The following is a 16,701-nucleotide window of genomic DNA, read 5'->3' as shown; positions in this document are numbered from 1 at the left end:
ATCTTTGGGACTTCATCAAAATCAAAAGCTTCTGCACAGCAAAGGAAACAGTCAAGAAAACAAAGAGGCAACCCCCGGAATGGGAGAAGATATTTACAAATGACAGTACAGACAAAAGATTGATATCCAGGATCTATAATGAACTCCTCAAACTCAACACACACAAAACAGGCAAACATATCAAAAAATGGGAAGAAGATATGAACAGACACTTCTCCAGTAAAGACATACATATGGCTATCAGACACATGAAAAAATGTTCATCATCATTAGCCATCAGGGAGATTCAAAAGAAAACTACATTGAGATATCACCTTACATCAGTTAGAATGGCCAAAATTAGCAAGACAGGAAACAACATGTGTTGGAGAGGATGTGGAGAAAAGGGAACCCTCTTACACTGTTGGTGGGAATGCAAGTTGGTGCAGCCTCTTTGGAGAACAGCGTGGAGATTCCTCAAGAAATTAAAAATAGAGCTTCCCTATGACCCTGCCATTGCACTCCTGGGTATTTACCCCAAAGATATAGATGTAGTGAAAAGAAGGGCCATCTGTACCCCAATGTTTATAGCAGCAATGGCCACGGTCGCTAAACTGTGGAAAGAACCAAGATGCCCTTCAACGGATGAATGGATAAGGAAGATGTGGTCCATATACACTATGGAGTATTATGCCTCCATCAGAAAGGATGAATACCCAACTTTTGTAGCAACATGGACGGGACTGGAAGAGATTATGCTGAGTGAAGTAAGTCAAGCAGAGAGAGTCAATTATCATATGGTTTCACTTATTTGTGGAGCATAACAAAAAGCATGGAGGACATGGGGAGTTAGAAGCGGACTGGGGGAAATTGGAAGGGGAGGTGAATCATGAGAGACTATGGACTCTGAAAAACCATCTGAGGGGTTTGAACTGGCGGGGTGGTAGGAGGTCGGGGTACCAGGTGGTGGGTATTATAGAGGGCACGGATTGCATGGAGCACTGGGTGTGGTGAAAAAATAATGATACTGTTATGCTGAAAATAAATAAATGAAAAAAAATGTATGTAACCACAATGCTGTTGTTCCCCAGACAAAATTACCAATAACTTTAATATCATCTAATGTCCAGTCCATGTTCAAATTTCCCTAATTTGCTCAAAATGCCTTTTAATGGTTTATTGATTTGAATTAGGGATCAGGATTTAAAGAATCTACACGTGTTGCGTTTGCTTATTATCTCTTAAGACTTTGAATAACTAATAGTCTTTCCCCTTCTTATGTTTTTTTTTTTGTTGTTGTTCAAAAAGTGAGGGAGGGAGGGGTACCTGGGTGGCTCAGTGGGTTAAGCATCTGACTCTTGATTTCAGCTCAGGTCATGCCAAGGTAATGAGATTAAGCCCAGTGTTGGGCTCCAAGCTCAACTGGGAGTCAGCTTCTCACCCTCTGCCCCTCCTCCTGCTCTCTCTCTCTCTTTCTCTCTAAAATAAATAAATAAATCCTTAAAAAGATTTAAGCTGGGGGGGGGGGTCACTTATCTTACAGAATGTCCCAACTACTGGGTTTACATGATTGCTTTCTTGTTCCTTTATCTACATACTTCCTGAAGCTTGTTACATTCAGACTTAAGTTGAAAAATTTTTATTGGAATACTTCATAGATAGTTCTAGGGATCTCTTACTACATCATTTCAATAGGCACAAAACTGATAGATGTTAGGGTTGATTCGTGGGTCCTGGGCCTCTCCCCTTCATCCGTTGGAATTCCCCCTACGGCTTCGCATCTTGCGGGTCCAATATCCACCAATGCTCTTCCCCTAGATCCCTTGTTTTATTAGGAACTGCGAAGCAGTGATTTCTTCATTCAACCATTCCTTCTGACTTTCCTCTCTAGAATTCTTCAATAAAGAACTTTCCTTCAGCATTATTTGTAGTTACCTGAAATATACCTGAAATATTTGCTCAGACCTAAACAGCATAAATATTGACGATTATTTCCCTTCCTCTATCAGTGATCAGAATCATGAGTTGTATATTTGATGTGTTGCTCAAATTGTCCCACTTTGGGCCCCTGGAAGCCTCTTCCTACTGATTCCTGCACCTTTGGACAGGATTCCAGAGAGCTTTTCTGGACCCTTGAGACATCCTGGGCATTTCTTGGTGCAGCCCTGGAATCAGCCATCTCTTCAAGAATCCCTGATGCTCTCGTAGTAAATGGTATCTGTAGGCCACAAGCCGGGCCTCAGGGTACTGCCTGTTATCACATATCATGGCTTCTAGGTTTTTCAGCTGCCAGAGCCAAGAGATAGGGTGAACTCGTGAACAACATGGGTCTGAGCTGTGCAGGTCCGTTTACACACGGAATCTCTACGGTCCGTCTGCTGCAGGGCTGTCAATTTTTCCCTTCCTTGTGAACTTCTTAATAACATTTTTCTTGTCTCTAGCTAACTTCAGTGTAAGAACACAGGACCTAATACACATAACATACAAAATAGGTGTTAATCGACTTTTTATGTTATCAGCAAGCCTTCTGGCCAATGGCAGGCTGCTCGTAGTGAAGTTTTAGGGGAGTCAAAAGTTCTTTGTGGATTTTGGGCAGCCTGGGGAGAGTGGGTCAGTACCCCTAAACCTCACATGATTCACCGGTCAGCTCTATGTATTTTGCTAGAAAGAGAAAAATAGTTGATGAGTACAAAGACAGAGAGAGAGGGAACACAGGCAGGGGGGAGTGGGAGAGGGAGAAACAGGCTTCCTACTGCAGGATTCGATCCCAGGACCCTGGGATCATGACCCGAGCCAAAGGCAGACACTTAACATCTGAGCCACCCAGGCGCCCCTAACTCACTGGCTTTACCCTCTAACTTAGGGTTTCAAAATAACCGTGGGCATCTGGGTGGCTCAGTGGATTAATCCCCTGCCTTGGGCTCAGATCATGATCTCAGAGTCCTGGGATGGAGCCCTACATTGGGCTCTCTGCTCAGTGGGGAGCCTGCTTCTCCCTCTCCCTTTGCCTGGACTCCCCCTGCTTGTGCTCGCTTGCTCTCTCTCTGTGTCAAATAAATAAATTTGGCTTTTGCAAATAACGTTGCAGTACAGAGCTCGTGCACACGCCTTTAAAAAAAAGAAAAAATCCCAGGCCCAAAATGGCATCACTTAGGCCAAGTCCCCAGTGGAAGCTTCAATACATAATCTAACTGCAGTGTCAGCCTCCCCCAGGAAGGTATCTTAACTGGTCAGTCAGGAATTTTCCGACACGCTCCAGTGAGTCAACCCAACGGGCCCTCTCCATCCCCTCAAGGAAGATGAAACCATCTGTCTGATAAGACTACTTTGTCCCCCACCAAGGGAAAGCAGTCTCACCTGGAAAATCTTCTTCTTTGCCGGTAACTTTCTTACCCCACCCTCCTTCCACGAATACTTTCCACATTGTACACATGCCTTGGGAGTTCCCCTCTATTTGCTAGAGGGTGCTGCCCGATCTGCGAATTGTCTACAAAAGCCAATTAGAGCTTTAAAATTGATTTGGTTGAATTATTTCATAGGAGTTTCTTATTTTTGTCAAAATGTATCTTTGGGTTAGAATCCTAGAGGTAGAATCGCTACATTAAAAAGGGTGTGTGTGGGGCGCCTGGGTGGCTCAGTAGGTTAAGCCTCTACGTTCGGCTCGGGTCATGATCCCAGGGGCCTGGGATCGTGTCCCGCATAGGGCTCTCTGCTCAGCAGGGAGCCTGCTTCTCCTCATCTCTCTCTCTGTCTGTCTCTCTGCCTATTTGTGATCTCTCTCTGTGTCAAATAAATAAATAAAATCTTTAAAATAAATAAATAAATAAAAGGGTGTGTGTGTGTGTGTGTGTGTGTGTGTGTGTGTGTGATTTGCTAGATGCTGTCAAATCCCTTGGACCCCAAAACTAAGTTTTAACAATGTGGAGGATGGAGGGTGGAGGGGTGAGAGGGAGTGCCTCCCCAATTCCATCTGCCCCCCAGGCCTGGGACAAGGCCAGCCTCCTACTCAACGGTCAGGCCTGGACAGATCTCAAAGAGGAACCCCAGTGTCCCCAATGGTTTTGGAAGGAGCCATAAAGTGTCATTCTCCTTACTTTGGCTGGAATGATACTAGTTTTATAGGTAGCCTTGTTCATCTCAGGCCAAGCAGAAGTTCTGGATACTCTTTTCTTTCTTTTTTTTTTTTAACCTTCTTTGATTGGCCAACTTAAAAATTAGTTTTTCCTTTGTGCACTTGGTTTGGCAGACAAAATGGTTCAAGGTATGGATCCCATGGGGAGCTATGTCAGGTGCTCAGCAAATGGAGGTTACTGGTAAGTCTGTTGGTTGATCTGACCTTGGTGGTCTTGCTTTACAAATGCAAGGAAAACTCACATGGCTGGGATACATTCAATTTCTCATTCATCCCACCAGCATGAACTGAACACCCCCTCAGTCTGCACTCTACTCCCGCCTCTAGGCTGGAAATAAAAACCTGTAGAGCCTACCTGGTGATTGCAGCCCACAGCTGTTTGAGTTGGCTCATGCTACGTTTGCGGGTCTGTTTTCGTTTTCTGGGTTTTGGGGTTTTTTTAGGGAAGTAGTTGCTTACATTTGAAGATAAGGATTTCACATCAACATCCAGACTCCTGACATCTCTTGAAAACATGGCCAGCCTGGCATCGCCAGCCAGGCGTGGCAACTGCTGGAGGGAGCAGGGGAGAGACCGCCTCCTTGTTGTGAGGCACGTGCTACCCGGTGCCCATGATGCCCGTCCAGCCCTTCCATTCATCTCCCTCGCCTCCTGGATCGTGAGTTCGTGCCCTTAATTGCAAGCTTCCTGAAAGCAAGGACTACTAGTGTTTTGTGGGTTTTTATGTTTTTGCTTTTGTTTTTGGTAATCTCTACACCCAACGTGGGGATCAAACTTACAACCTCCCGAGATCAAGCGTTGCCTGCTCTCCCAACTGAGCCAGCCATGCACCCCAAGGACCACTTGTGTCTGGTTTGACTTTGACTTTCTAGCCTCTAGCCAAGGCCCCAGCACACAGTGGGGCCCCAGTAATTGTTTGCTGTATGAATAAGAAGTCTCCTGGATGCATGCATTCCTTTGCTTCTAGCATTAAAATTGTGCAATGGTGACATGCAGACTGGCACCCCGAGTGCCAGTCTGTACTATCCCACCACCTAAAGTCACCTGTATGCTCAGCGTCTTCGTAGTGACACTTGACCCACACCCACACTTGATTCCTCCTAGCAATCTCCTCTCCAAACGAGGGTATCAGTGCACACCTCACGGGCCCTGGGGAGACCGCACAAGATCAGGAAAGTCAAGCATGGCACCTGGCACTTACTTTTAGCATGTTATTAGCAGCACCTTTATCTCCAAGATAGAAAGAGTCTCCCCACTCTTTGTTAGAATTTATGGTTCAGGATTGTTTTTTTGGTTTGGTTTATTTTTTTCCCCCCCAGCCAAGCCCCAAGGAAGAGATCACAATAGAAATCTCTGTATTCTGTGAATTTTCTAAATCCCCTCCTCACAAACACTGATGGGGATAGAGATCTTATCAGAGAGGGTCATATGTCTTATCAGGTTCATTTAGCAACCCTCAGGGGCACGACTAAGGCAGATCACAGCACATATAACAAGCCACTCATGCTGGCCATTGCATGCTCAGAACCCGAGAAGAAAGCATGAGGTGGTTTGGGGTCCTCGGGCTGGTGGCCCTTTCAGAATGCTTAGTCACGTAAGTACAGGGACTGCGGTTGGTACCAGCTCTCTTTCTGGGCTCTTTCTTGCCTTCTTATTCTCCTGCCCATCCATGGTAGTGGAGAGAATATGATGATTCCCAGACTATCTTAAAGTTCAAGTTTCCATTTATTGATCAGTAGCTTACTACGTGCACTGTGAGGTCCGGATGTCTTGAGGCAGGCCTGAAGGGTTGTACAGCTCCAGGAGTGCCAGTCATATATTATGAGCTGTGAGAAATGGCACCCCTTGGAATTGTTCAGTGTACAACCTGTGCAACTGTAGGCATGGTCCTGTCTAGGAAGCATTTCTCCTTCATTTGTCTCTAGGTCTTCTCTTTGCTCTCACTCCATTTTCATATGTATATGTCTCTTTGGATGTCTCTCTGCATGAAAAACTCTTATTTTTTCTAGTTTGAATCCTAGTTACTCTACCCTCTTAATTTCTCTAATTTATTCTCCATTGCCTCACAAACTCTCATTGCTTCATAAACTCTCTCTTCTGGTTGAGCCCTGAAAAAAGATCAACAGGGCTACAGGTAGGCCCAGTTTTGCCTCTAACAAGCAGCGTGACCATAGCCAAGTCACCGACTCTCTATAAAAAGAGGATGATGGAGGCGCCTGGGTGGCTCAGTGGGTTAAGCCGCTGCCTTCGGCTCAGGTCATGATCTCAGAGTCCTGGGATCCAGTCCCGCATCGGGCTCTCTGCTCAGCAGGGAGCCTGCTTCCCTCTCTCTCTCTCTCTGCCTGCCTCTCCATCTACTTGTGATTTCTCTCTGTCAAATAAATAAATAAAATCTTTAAAAAAAAAAAAAAAGAGGATGATGATTTCCATTCTACTTCCCTCCCACAGCTTCTTTGAGAAAGATACAGTAAGACGACAGTGGCAATACTGACGACTGCCATCGTCAGGAGCCAGGTGCATGATAGCCATCATTTTGCTTAACACCCCAAACATTCTATGTGAGGGGATTATTACCATTCCACCTTTTTGCAGGTGGAGAAACTGAGGCACAGAAAGGCCACATAGCTTATGCAAGATTATGCAATGGAAACCTGTATTCAAACCTAAGTTTATTGCCATAGTTTTTCCATTGTGTTGGGTGGCCTGCCCCAATAAGATGACATCCTAAAAATGTTTGGAAAATATGCGGTAGGATTACAGCATGAGAAGTAGCAGTTACATTGTAAATGAAGATCGCCACCTCTTATTTGTTTCTCTTTCCCCAATGCCGGCTTCAAGAATCCCTCTGACAAGGGTCAAGTCCATGCGAGAAAACCTCAGGGAGAAAGACAAGCTTCGCGATTACCTTGAGAAGCATCCTTACAACCTGGCCTACAAGTTTGTGGACTCTGCAGATCTGGACCAGGGGATATATTACGAACCCATGAGGAACTACCTGGATGTAAGTGTGGCAGGACGGGGGCAGGGACCAGGGCAGGGATGGCTCTCCAGAGAGCCCCCTAGGGCTCTGGCCAAGGGCTGGAGGTCATCTGGAGGTGGGAGCAGGGATGCTAGGGCTGGGGGTCCTGCAGGGAGAGACGCTGGAAAACAGAGACGGCATCCCCAGAGGAGAAGGCACTTCAACCCTCAACTCCTGGTCTATGGTGACCAGGTCCAGCCCCAAGGAAGACTCCGGCAAAAAAGTTATTGAGCGCCTACAGTTATCATTATTGTTAACAAAACTTCCATCTCTTCTCCAAGAATGCATAGCCCGGCCGGAGAGACTAGCAGAACATAAGCGAAGGTCAAGGAAAAGGGCCACCTGCATGGTGCTGATGTTATGTTTTGAGTTTAAAAGAAGTGGCCTGGGGTGACCCAGGAGGGCTGCCTAGAGGAGGAAGCACTCAGGCTAGGCCAAGTGGGTGGAAAGGATTTAGAGAGCTGCAGGGGACACCGAAGAGCTTTTCAAATGGAGGCACTGGCCTGAGTAGAGGCTATAAGGCAGAGTGGTTGAAAGCTGATTTCAGGAGACACGGGACACCTGAGGGAGGCAGGCACCTGGGGGTCAGGGAGGGACTAGGGCAACCTGCCTTAACCATCCCTTCCCGGCCCCTGCAGCTGGCCTACGTCGGCACCATCAGCATTGGAACGCCCCCACAGGAGTTCAAGGTCATCTTTGACACAGGCTCGACGGACTTGTGGGTGCCCTCCATCTACTGCACCAGCCCTGCCTGCTGTGAGTGCCTGCTCCCCCATCTCGGGGCCCCCCTCACCCCGTCCTCTGTCCTTGGCAAGCTGACAGATGTTCACCTCCTGTGTCTGCAGCTAATCACAATGTCTTCAACCCTCTGCTGTCCTCCACGTTCCGGGCCTTGGGACGGCCCATCCACCTCCAGTACGGCACTGGGATGATGTCAGGATTTCTTGCTTATGACAACGTTCAGGTAACGTGGAAACCAGAGGCTGAGGAAGGCTGGCCTGGGGAACAATGAGGGCTAATAGGACCAAATGTAGGGTCAGGTGGGAGCACCTGTCTTTCCCAAAGTCCCCCAGCAGCTGGCTGCCTGCCCTGGGGCGCTGGGTCCCTAGGGAGATAGTGCCTCCCCCGACACATGGAATCCTAGAATAGTAACCCAGAGAGTGGGTCATCATGCAGGCGCCGCTTGGAGGGCGTGATTTGCAGCTCCTTTCCCCATGGTTAGCTCAAGACTGATTTTCCTGGAAACACGGAGAGGTGCAGGAAAACTGCCCACTTTTTTTTTTTTTAAGATTTTATTACTTATTTGACACAGAGAGAAAGAGCACAAGCAGGGAGAGCAGGAGGCAGAGGGAGAGGAAGGGCTCCTTGCTGAGCAGGGAGCCCAAGGTGGGGCTCCAACCCAGGACCCTGGGATCAGGACCCGAGCTGAAGGCAGACACCCAACTAACTGAGCCACCCACACGCCCCAATGGCCCACTTTTATATTCTCAGACTGTGGCAGGCACGGTGCTGGGTGCTTTCATTGCCAGAACTTGTTTGATCCTGCACCAAACCGACGAGGCAGGCACTGTCACTGCCATCATGTGGATGGGCAAACCGAGGGACAGGGTCCCAAGGTCATGCACCTGCTAAGTGGCAGAGCGGGGGTGTGAAGCAGGACTCACATAGATGGAGGATGTTTTGGGGGAACAAGAAGAGCTGATGTGGGGTCTCTGGGTGTAGATGGGGGCTCCAGGCACTCAGGCAAAGAAGCAGGGACCACAGAAGGTGGGGGGCTTAAAAAATGGAACCTGACCCTTGGGGGCCTCTGAGACTCTAATAAAAGCTATAAGCTGCCTCCCCTAAAGTGCATGTACACACACACACACACACACACACACACACACCAGCGTATTTCCCAGGCCGAATTTTCATAAGCACTCTGCCGGCACGTGGTACAACAGGCTTCTCCTCTTGGGCAGATGAAGAATCCACATGAATTGCAATGGATTCACTCCACTTCTGTCATCAGACCACAGTCATGCCCAAAAGGAGACTATCCTCCTCTCTGTTCCTTGTGTCCTCAAGCAGAAACAATTTGGTCCCACTCTGAGTCTGTTTCCCCACCTGTAAGAGAGAGCCGATGTCAGCAGGAGGAGCAGGTGTGGGTTAAAATCCAGGGGTCCCAGCACGCAGAACCTGTGTCTCTGTTCTGGCTTGTCATAGCCAGCTGAGGTCCCCGAGGGCCTCCGTTCTTCTCCCTGCTATTAGTGGCATCTCCTAGCCCAACCCCGCTTTCCAAACCTTTCCCTGGTGACACCATCTTCTCCCACAGTTCGGGGGCCTAGTTGATGAATCTCAGGCATTTGGCCTGAGCCTGAAGGAACCCGGCAAGTTCATGGAATATGCAGTCTTTGACGGCATCCTGGGCCTGGGCTACCCCAGCCTTGGCCTCCAAGGGATCACCCCCGTCTTCGACAACCTGTGGAAACAAGGTCTCATTTCTGAGGAGCTCTTCGCCTTCTACTTGAGCAAGTAAGTCTGGGTGGGATGAGTTCTTTGTCCAAATCAGCCGTAAGATGCTTCCAGTCACATGAAAAATTGGAAACTACTTGATCTTGAAGTTTCTGGAGAGATAGCCTCATCTAGCAGGGAGCAAACTATGGCGGCGGGGGGGAGGGGCCTCTGGCCCACCCCCTGTTTTTGTAAATAAAGTTTTATTAAGAGGTAACCGCACTCATTCATTTCCATCTGGTCTGTGGCTGTTTCCATCTCGTCCACAACGGCGGCATGAAACAGTCACAAGAGCTATCCTCTGGCAGCAAAGCCTAAAATCATGGCGATCTGGCCCTTCACAAGTAAACTCTGCTGATCCCTGCAATCTAAGTCCCTCATTTGACCAATGGGGGAAACAAGGCTCAGAGGGGAGATTTGCACAAGACTGCCCAGGAAGGGGACTATCCACGGGCTGTAGCAAAGGCCTCTCTGGGCCGAGGCCTCTGGAATGGGAGAGAGCCAGGCTACAGAGCAGTCCCAGGCAGAGGGAAAAACCTGTGCCATGGTCAGAAGGAGCACCTAAGGCCCAGCGAGGGAGCCAGTGGGGCTGGAGCACTGGGGAGGAGGGAGTGGAAATGGAGCCTGGCAGGGAGACAGGGGCAAGGTTCCCCTGAGGTTCTGCACCCACCCCCCACACTTACATCTTAGCACGCTCCCAAGAGCTGCTACATAATTTGCAGGAACCGTGCAAAATGAAAATAGGAGGCCCCTTGTTTTACAAGTATTAGGAATTTCAAAGAAGGGACAGCAGAGAGGTGGGGCTGTGCAGCCCGCACCCTGTGTGAGCCTAGACACTCGGCTTTGCTGAAAGAGGACAGGCCAGACCTCTCTGGCTGACGCGGCCCCTGACCACAGAGCCAAGTGCTCTGATCGCCGAAGGGGACTGGCAGAGGGGGTGGTCAGAGCCAGCCCAGGTTCGGACTCAGCTTCACCCTCTACTAGCCAGACCTCCGCCCCGCCGTGCTGCAACCTTCCTGTCTGTAGAATAGAGAGCAGAGGAGAGCCTACCCTATGGGGCTTTGTGACGTGTGAGCCATGAGAAGCGCCCCCTTGGACGGTGCCTGGTGTGTTGCTAAGCTTGAAAAAAGCTACCACCCCCCAGTTATTCTCCCCTCACAATGAGCCCTTTCCCACTGCCCCCCTCAGAAAGGAGGAAGAGGGCAGCATGGTGATGTTCGGTGGTGTGAACCACTCCTACTACAGTGGAGACCTCAACTGGGTGCCCGTCTCCAGACCCCTCTACTGGCAGTTAACCATGGACAGGTAAGCCTGCTCTCTGAGGGCAGCCCCAGGTCATGCCCGCACACATGCACACAGAAACACACACACACACACATACATCACCCACAGGTTCTGATAGCCCTGCGCCTACTGACAAGTTCCAGATACCAGATACCAGCAGACAAAAGCTTGAGTCCTGCCCCTTCCTGTCATTCTCAGCACCTGCTCAGAGAACCTCCATCTTCACTGCGTGGGCCCCATAACGAGCCAGACACCAGAGAGGGGTCTCTCATCCCTCCCTCACTTACTGGTTCATTCATTCATTCAACAAAAATATGTCGAGAGGTGTTAAGGACAGAAACTGCTCCTACAGCGCTTGCCATCTAGCAGGGCAGATGTACCTGAAACAAGTCAGACAAACAGTGAATTACCATTTTGATACATGCCAGAAATGAGTAAACGTATGCCGAGGTGACTGAGAAAGGAGGCTGACTGAGTCTGGGGGAAAGGCTTCCCTAAAAAAGTGACAGTGAAGCTGGAACCTGGAAGAAGAGGAGAAATTAGCCAGACAAAGGGAGTGAGGATGGTTCTAGAAAGGGGTACCAGCATATGCAAAGGCCCTGAGGCACAAGAGAGCTTGGGACATTCAAGAACTGAAGGAAGTCCAAGGTCAGTATGATCAGAGCAAAGGGAAACAGCTGGCAAGCATGTGCTGAAGGACTGTTCTGGAGATAGCCAGGGAGAGTGCAGTAGTGACAGGAGCCCCCAGTGTGATCCTGATACCTAATTTATCCCCCTGTCTCTCAGCATCTCCATGAACGGGAAGGTTATTGCTTGTGATGGTGGCTGTGAGGCCATTATTGACACCGGAACCTCGTTGCTGATCGGCCCACCTGACGTTGTCTTCAACATCCAGAAGATCATTGATGCCGAGCAGTCCTACAGTGGCGAGGTGATGGGTCATGCCACAGGGACACTCTGGGGCTCTCCAGATATGGAAGAATTGGCTGGGCCAAACTTCTCTCTCCCTCTTTCTCTGACAGTACATGATTAACTGTACCGCCATCAACACTCTGCCTGACATCGTCTTCACCATCAACGGCGTCGACTACCCAGTGCCAGCCAGTGCCTACATCCGGGAGGTAAGGACACAACCCTGGGGTCTGGTCCTCAAATCTGGGACTTGCAGGAATGTGGCACAGCAGCAGGGGGGAAGACGCCCCCCCTGGAGGCCAAGCCACACCATTGCAGATGCTGCTGGGTGGCCACGAAGGGCCTCCCTGAGGCTGGGAAGGCTGCTTAGAGAGGGGCTGAGCACAGTCTTAGGGAGCAGGTCAGGGGGAGGAGAGAAGGAATGGCATTCTCCGCAGAGGGGAACAGCCCAGCCTGAGTACAGGAAAGACACAGCGGAGAGTGAGGGGAGCCGCAGGCAGTTCTGGTTCCTGGCTGCCCCCGGCCGCCCCGCACTTCTGCAGCTGCTGAGACAGCCACGTGGCTCCCGGGAAGGGAGGACGATGGAGCGGAGAAGGGCTGGCGCTGAAGGCGGGCAGCAGGTGAGGGCTCGGGCTGACCGGTGACTTTCCGTCTCCTCCAGGATCACCAGGGCACCTGCTACAGCAACTTTGATGAAGGCACAGGCGGCCTCTTGCTCTCGGACTCCTGGATTCTGGGTGATGTCTTCCTGAGGCTGTATTTTACCGTCTTCGATCGCGCCAACAACACGATTGGCTTGGCTCCGGCCGTGTAAATGCAGGCGCTGCTTCAGGACGCAGCCACACCCGCCCCGCACACGCGCGCGTGTGTGCACACACACACGCACTCACTCGGGGCATTCCTGCCCCAGGGCCAGCCGGAGCTCCGTCTGGGGCTCTGCAAAGCCCGCTCTCAGAAGAGAATAAAAGACCTCATTTTCCATAGTGCTGACGTGAACGAGCGCCTCTCTTTGGATCGGGGTGGGGGTTGCATCGGAATCGGGCACGACTCCAAATCTAGCGGGTACCGCCCGTGAGGGGAGCCCAGCGCCAGCTGGGGGAGCTACCGGAAGGCTCCTGGGGACCCAGGATGCAAGAGCCAGAGCAGGTCCACAGGGCTCGGTGACCCAGGAAATCAAAACCATCTGCTCATTCTTTCTCTCCCTTCCTCTTTCCCTTCTGTCATCTTTGATCCTCTTCGCCCTGCGAGTTTCTTTCCTCAGTCTTCTACGAGCGGTGAAAGACCTCACTCCTGCCCGCCTCGGGGATTTCTAGCCTTAAGGGATGCAAAGCCAAAGGAAGAAACCCTGGAGGGCAGCTTAGTATCCGGGAAGGCTCTGATTGGTCCAACTCGGGTCATGTGTCCAGCCCTCGCCCAGCCCTTGAGGGCTGGACCTGGGGTACTCTGATTGGCTCTTCTTGGTCATGTGGCCTCACCGGGGCTGTGGGCGTGATTGACAGTTTCTGACCCAACCACCGGGCCGTGTGAGCTGAGGAGGGATAGTCCCTAAAAGAAGGGGCAGACGTGTGTTGTAGACGGATGGGCAAGTTCGTGACTACGTCCCCAGCAGCCACCACCTCCACATTTAGAGGCATGGTAAAGGATCCTAAAAATAGATTCTATTCTGCTGACCGCAAAAGGCCGGCTGGCCGTGGCCTTGCACTGCAGAGTGACGCCCTTCAAACTCGGATGGTTCCACTCTGGCCCCCCCATGCAAGGCAGGCAAAGGACTCCTGCCACCAACTCGCTGCCACCCACACCCACGGTGTCCTTTCCAGTCCTGCTTCCCAAGGCCTGGACCCACGTGGACACGTGGACGCCTGAGCCCTCCCCACCCCCTCGGAAGCCCAGCAGGGCCCTTCCCTTGCCTTCTGAGACTGTCCTGGGGAGACTTGACTCCATGCCAAAGGGGACCCGGGGTGCACAGAGCCTTCAGCCTCCCAGAGCATGCCAGCCTGAGCCTCCTCCAGGCACACGGCCATCACACCATTTGGTGTGAGCTGCCATGGTCTGGGAAGTTCGGGGTGAAGGCATCACTTCCTACCACCTGGAGACCTCAGGTGGAGGCGCAGGATGGGGACAGCAGGAGTCCTAAGGCAGAGGGAGGGAGGGAGGCCCAGACTGAGGAAGGCATCAAAGGTAGAAAACAACACGCTGTCCCAGCCCTTCGTGCTGCCATTATTCCAGTGGGACAGACATCAGTGACAGTGATGTTTCTTCCTCCTGCATCCTTTCCTTTGCCACACATTTACTGAGCACCTACTATGTGCCAGGCCCTGTCGGGGACCCCTGGATAGAAGGCCAAGGTAGAGACAAATGAGAACGCCCACCCATGAGGGCCAATGGGGGAACAATAGAGGTGGTAGTAGGAGGCTGGAGGACTGATGGGCTTTCTCTCGCGGAGCCAGGATAAGGGTTGTGGGGGTTGGCATTGACCTCAGTCTTGCCGCCCGAGCCAGAAACAGCCCCAAGCCCTGCAATGACCACCCGTAGGAGATCCGCTGTGTGTCCAGTTACAGCTCAGCCTCTTCGGAAGGGCAGAGGGATATGATCACGTGCAGGGAAGCCAAAAGAGGACTAGATGCCGAGCTGATGGAGGGTAAGTCCAGAATCGGTCATGTTTTCAAACAATAAAAATCTAAAATTTAATGAAGACTCCGTGGTATACAGTTTGTAACCTCATTTTCCAAGTGGGTCTTCATGGAATCATTGGCCACTTCTCTCTTGGTCAGAAGCCACCCATAAGAGCAAAAATAATAGGTCCAGTTAATTGCCTGTGCTCACTGTCACCCCGCGAGCCCCTGAGAGGCAGGAAATGTCACCCTGAAAATTGTACAGATGAGGAGGATGTCCGAGCTCCTGGCTCCAGCTCCCAGGGACAGACACATACGAGGCCTCAGGAAAGACACGTTGAATAAAGGAATAGATGAATCAGGTAGTGTTCCCACTAGCCCATGCTGCTGCATCCACAGCGGGAGACGTCTGGCATCAGCGTGGCTTACTGCCATTACTTCAACCATAAAAGGCGGGGCTTTGCTCCGCTGGACGAGTCCAAGCTCAAAGCTGGAGCTGGTGCCTTTTAATGAACCGAACGTTCGTCGGTGCTCTGTATGTGTAGCCTGTGCCACCAACATGGGCATAAATTCTGATCTTCAAAGTGAAAATCCCCTCCTCTCCCCACTCCCCCCACCCCGGCGGCCTCCACTTTGATCCTTTACCAACTGCATCCGCCCCCCAAGGGACTTACAGAGCCTTTGGTGAGAGAGGATGGAGAGAAAAAGGACAAAGATTGCCCTTGAACACTTCTTGTAAGAATGTAAATTGGTACCATCTTTTTAGAGATGATTTGTCCTTAAAATAAAAGGGGGGGGGGGTAGCTAAGCGTTATTGTATGAAAGAGAAAGGCTTCCGACAGAGAAAAGAGGATGGGTTTGCTGGAACAAATAAATCCAGTCCCTTGGAAAATCCATCCCGGAACAGACTGTGACGTGCTGACACCTAGTGGCCAAAGTGGATATTGCACACGCACGCTTCCAGGTCACTGTTGGAGCTGTCTGTGCAGGTCCCTCTACTTACTTGAGTGGCTCTTTGGCAACATGAAACCATTATCACATCCACTCTCTCACCTTTAGAACTGCTAATCCCTGTTCATACTTAGACAATATATTCCAGATTTTACATATATAAATGTATTTTTATTTTTATTTATATATTACTAAAAATTATGTATTAGTTATGCATATTTTCCCAGGGAAGCTATACTAATAAAAGTTGGAAACTGACGTATAAAGAAACATGTACCCACGGGATGCCTGGGTGGCTCGGTCGTTAAGCGTCTGCCTTCACCTCAGGTCATGATCCCGGGGTCCTGATCTGAAGTCCCGCATCCGGCTCCCAGCTCAGCAGGAAAGCCTGCTTCTCCCTCTCCCACTCCCCCTGCTTGTGTTCCCTCTCTCGCTGTCTCTCTCTCTCTCTTTCTGCGTCAAATAAAAAACTAAAATCCTAAAAAGAAAAAAAAAAAAAGAAAGAAGCATGCAGCCGGAATCATGGGTCCCTCCTCCCTTACCATCTTCAGGTGTGTACTCCACCTCCTGGCGGGGTAGGGTTGGGGGCGCTTCACTGGCACCTGTCTCTACAGTGTCAACTCTGGCTGACACTCCCTATCCCCTTCCTTGTTCTCGCTTCCCTCCAATATCACCATGTGACACGCAATATAACGTATTTATTTCTCTGTCATCTTCCCTGGAGTGGAATTTTGTGAGGGAGGCATTTGGGTCTATCTTGTTCCTTGATAGATCCCCGGTGCTAAGTTAGGGCTCGGGACATGCGAGATGCTCCATGTATATTCTGGGATAAATGTTAAAAACGTGAAAGAAGACCACATCGTCAGGTGCCTGGGTGGCTCAGTGGGTTAGGCCGCTGCCTTCGGCTCAGGTCGTGATCTCAGGGTCCTGGGATCGAGTCCCGCATCAGGCTTGCTGCTCAGCAGGGAGTCTGCTCCTCCCCCCTACACTCTGCCTGCCTCCCTGCCTACTTGTGATCTCTCTCTGTGTCAACTAAATAAATAAAATGTTTTAAAAAAAAAGACAAGAAAACCACTTCATTGATTCACGCGGAGTACAACTCTGCAGAACCAGGAAGTGGGCACGTTGCCAACTGTTACCAGTTGGCTCGGGCTGCCATGACGAATAGCGTGGGCTGGGGCTGGGGAAGACTCACACAACAGAAATTCATTTTCTCACAGTCTTAGAGGCTGGAAGTCCGAGGTTAAGGTGGCAGCAGTGTTGTTTCTTCCCAAGCCTCTCTGCTTGGCTTGTAGGTGGCCACCTTCTTCTGGTATCTT

At 50.4% G+C, this 16,701-nt stretch overlaps 1 protein-coding gene and 1 long non-coding RNA gene across 2 annotated transcripts; one reads left to right on the top strand and one right to left on the bottom strand.

The window, feature by feature from the left end:
• The first annotated feature begins 5,652 nt into the window (after positions 1-5,652).
• Positions 5,653-13,180, top strand: LOC132020475 (pepsin F-like). Its single transcript, XM_059404616.1, has 9 exons — positions 5,653-5,705; positions 6,950-7,112; positions 7,769-7,886; positions 7,976-8,094; positions 9,445-9,644; positions 10,812-10,928; positions 11,694-11,838; positions 11,930-12,028; positions 12,481-13,180. Exons 1-9 carry the CDS (start codon positions 5,653-5,655, stop codon positions 12,631-12,633), a joined length of 1,167 nt encoding a protein of 388 aa, XP_059260599.1. The 3' UTR covers positions 12,634-13,180.
• LOC132020484 (uncharacterized) lies at positions 8,426-11,754 on the bottom strand. The gene is made up of 3 exons (XR_009404990.1): positions 11,670-11,754; positions 11,195-11,287; positions 8,426-9,236 (listed from the first exon to the last, which is right to left on the bottom strand). It is a non-coding gene; the product is annotated as an uncharacterized LOC132020484 (long non-coding RNA).
• Positions 13,181-16,701: the final 3,521 nt, after the last annotated feature.

The sequence above is a fragment of the Mustela nigripes genome, chromosome 1 (genome assembly GCF_022355385.1).
Source record: "Mustela nigripes isolate SB6536 chromosome 1, MUSNIG.SB6536, whole genome shotgun sequence".
NCBI lineage: Eukaryota > Metazoa > Chordata > Mammalia > Carnivora > Mustelidae > Mustela > Mustela nigripes.
The sequence above is the reverse complement of the archived record's forward strand: the minus strand, read 5'-3'. Positions and strand labels throughout refer to the sequence as shown.

Coding starts and splice junctions, on each gene's coding strand:
- LOC132020475 (XM_059404616.1), top strand. CDS start 5,653: ATGAGGTGGTTTGGGGTCCTCGGGCTGGTGGCCCTTTCAGAATGCTTA. Junction 8,095..9,444: donor TTGCTTATGACAACGTTCAG/GTAACGTGGAAA, acceptor CTTCTCCCACAG/TTCGGGGGCCTAGTTGATGA. Junction 9,645..10,811: donor TTCGCCTTCTACTTGAGCAA/GTAAGTCTGGGT, acceptor TGCCCCCCTCAG/AAAGGAGGAAGAGGGCAGCA.